Source organism: Mesitornis unicolor, unplaced genomic scaffold (genome assembly GCF_000695765.1).
Source record: "Mesitornis unicolor isolate BGI_N332 unplaced genomic scaffold, ASM69576v1 scaffold35278, whole genome shotgun sequence".
NCBI classification, from domain to species: Eukaryota; Metazoa; Chordata; class Aves; order Mesitornithiformes; family Mesitornithidae; genus Mesitornis; species Mesitornis unicolor.
The window spans coordinates 1-1,026 of NW_010201768.1; the positions used below are offsets into that span (position 1 = coordinate 1).

At 60.7% G+C, this 1,026-nt stretch overlaps 1 protein-coding gene across 1 annotated transcript; it reads left to right on the forward strand.

Annotated features, from left to right (window-relative positions):
* Positions 1-272: 272 nt before the first annotated feature.
* MRPL16 (mitochondrial ribosomal protein L16) lies at positions 273-746 on the forward strand (the record flags this gene model as incomplete). The annotated part of the gene is made up of 1 exon (XM_010190207.1): positions 273-746. A coding segment is annotated over one exon (474 nt), but the record flags the coding sequence as incomplete, so codon positions are not given.
* Between the last annotated feature and the right edge of the window lie 280 nt (positions 747-1,026).

Genomic DNA, 1,026 nt, shown 5'->3' on the forward strand with positions numbered 1-1,026 from the left:
AAAACTCCAAACAAACCCATGACTGGAGGGGACTGGTGCCAAACTGGCTCCTAAAAGCTGGATTCACTGAGCCGCCTCTGTCAGGAAGGGCCTTGGTTCCCCCAGCGAGGGAATGAGGAACATAATACCAAGTTTAAATGAGGAAAAATGGGAGGCCCCCAGTGGGCTTCCCCCCCCCCCCAAATGTGTGCGTGCAGGCTGGGGGGACACCTCTGTCTCCCTGGCCCTGCTAGTACTCAGTCCCTGAGCTGCCCCGTCCTCCTTCCCCGCAGGCCTTGGGGGGTGGGTACCTCCACTGGGGCCACCTCGAGATGATTCGCCTGACCATCGGCCGGGAGATGAACCCCAAGACCATGTTCGCCATCTGGCGCGTGCCGGCCCCCTACAAACCGGTGACGCGGAAGAGCATGGGCCACCGCATGGGAGGCGGCAAAGGCCCCATCGATCACTACGTGACGGCGGTGAAGAGCGGGCGGCTGCTGGTGGAGATCGGCGTTGAGGAGGTGAAACCCTTCCTCATGCAGGTGGTCAAGAAGTTGCCCTTCCCCGCCATCCCCGTCAGCCGCGATAGCCTCCAGCAGATGCGTCGCGAGGAGGAGGAGAAGAAGCTCAACAACCAAAACCCCTGGACCTTTGAGCGCATCGTCACCGCCAACATGCTGGGGATGCGCAAGTACCTCAGCCCCTACGACCTGCGGCTAAAGGGACGCTACTGGGGCAAATTCTTCCTGAAACACAGGGTGTAATGAGCTCGCCTTCATTAAACCTTCCCACAAGAACCTTCGTCGGCCGCTGTGGGTTTTGGGAAGCAAAAACACGGGGGCAGTAGTGTCCCGGAGGTGACGGCCTGCGTCAGGGTTTGTCTCCTGCTACTGACCCCCCCCTGCATTGACGTAGCACCCCAGAGCAGAGCGTGGGTGAGCTCTTTATTGAGGAGGAGGGCTCTGACTGCGGGGGGCTGCACATCCGAAGAGGCAGCGAGACAGAGAAGTCGCCGCAGACGAGCTCCGAGTGTGGGGAGAGAGG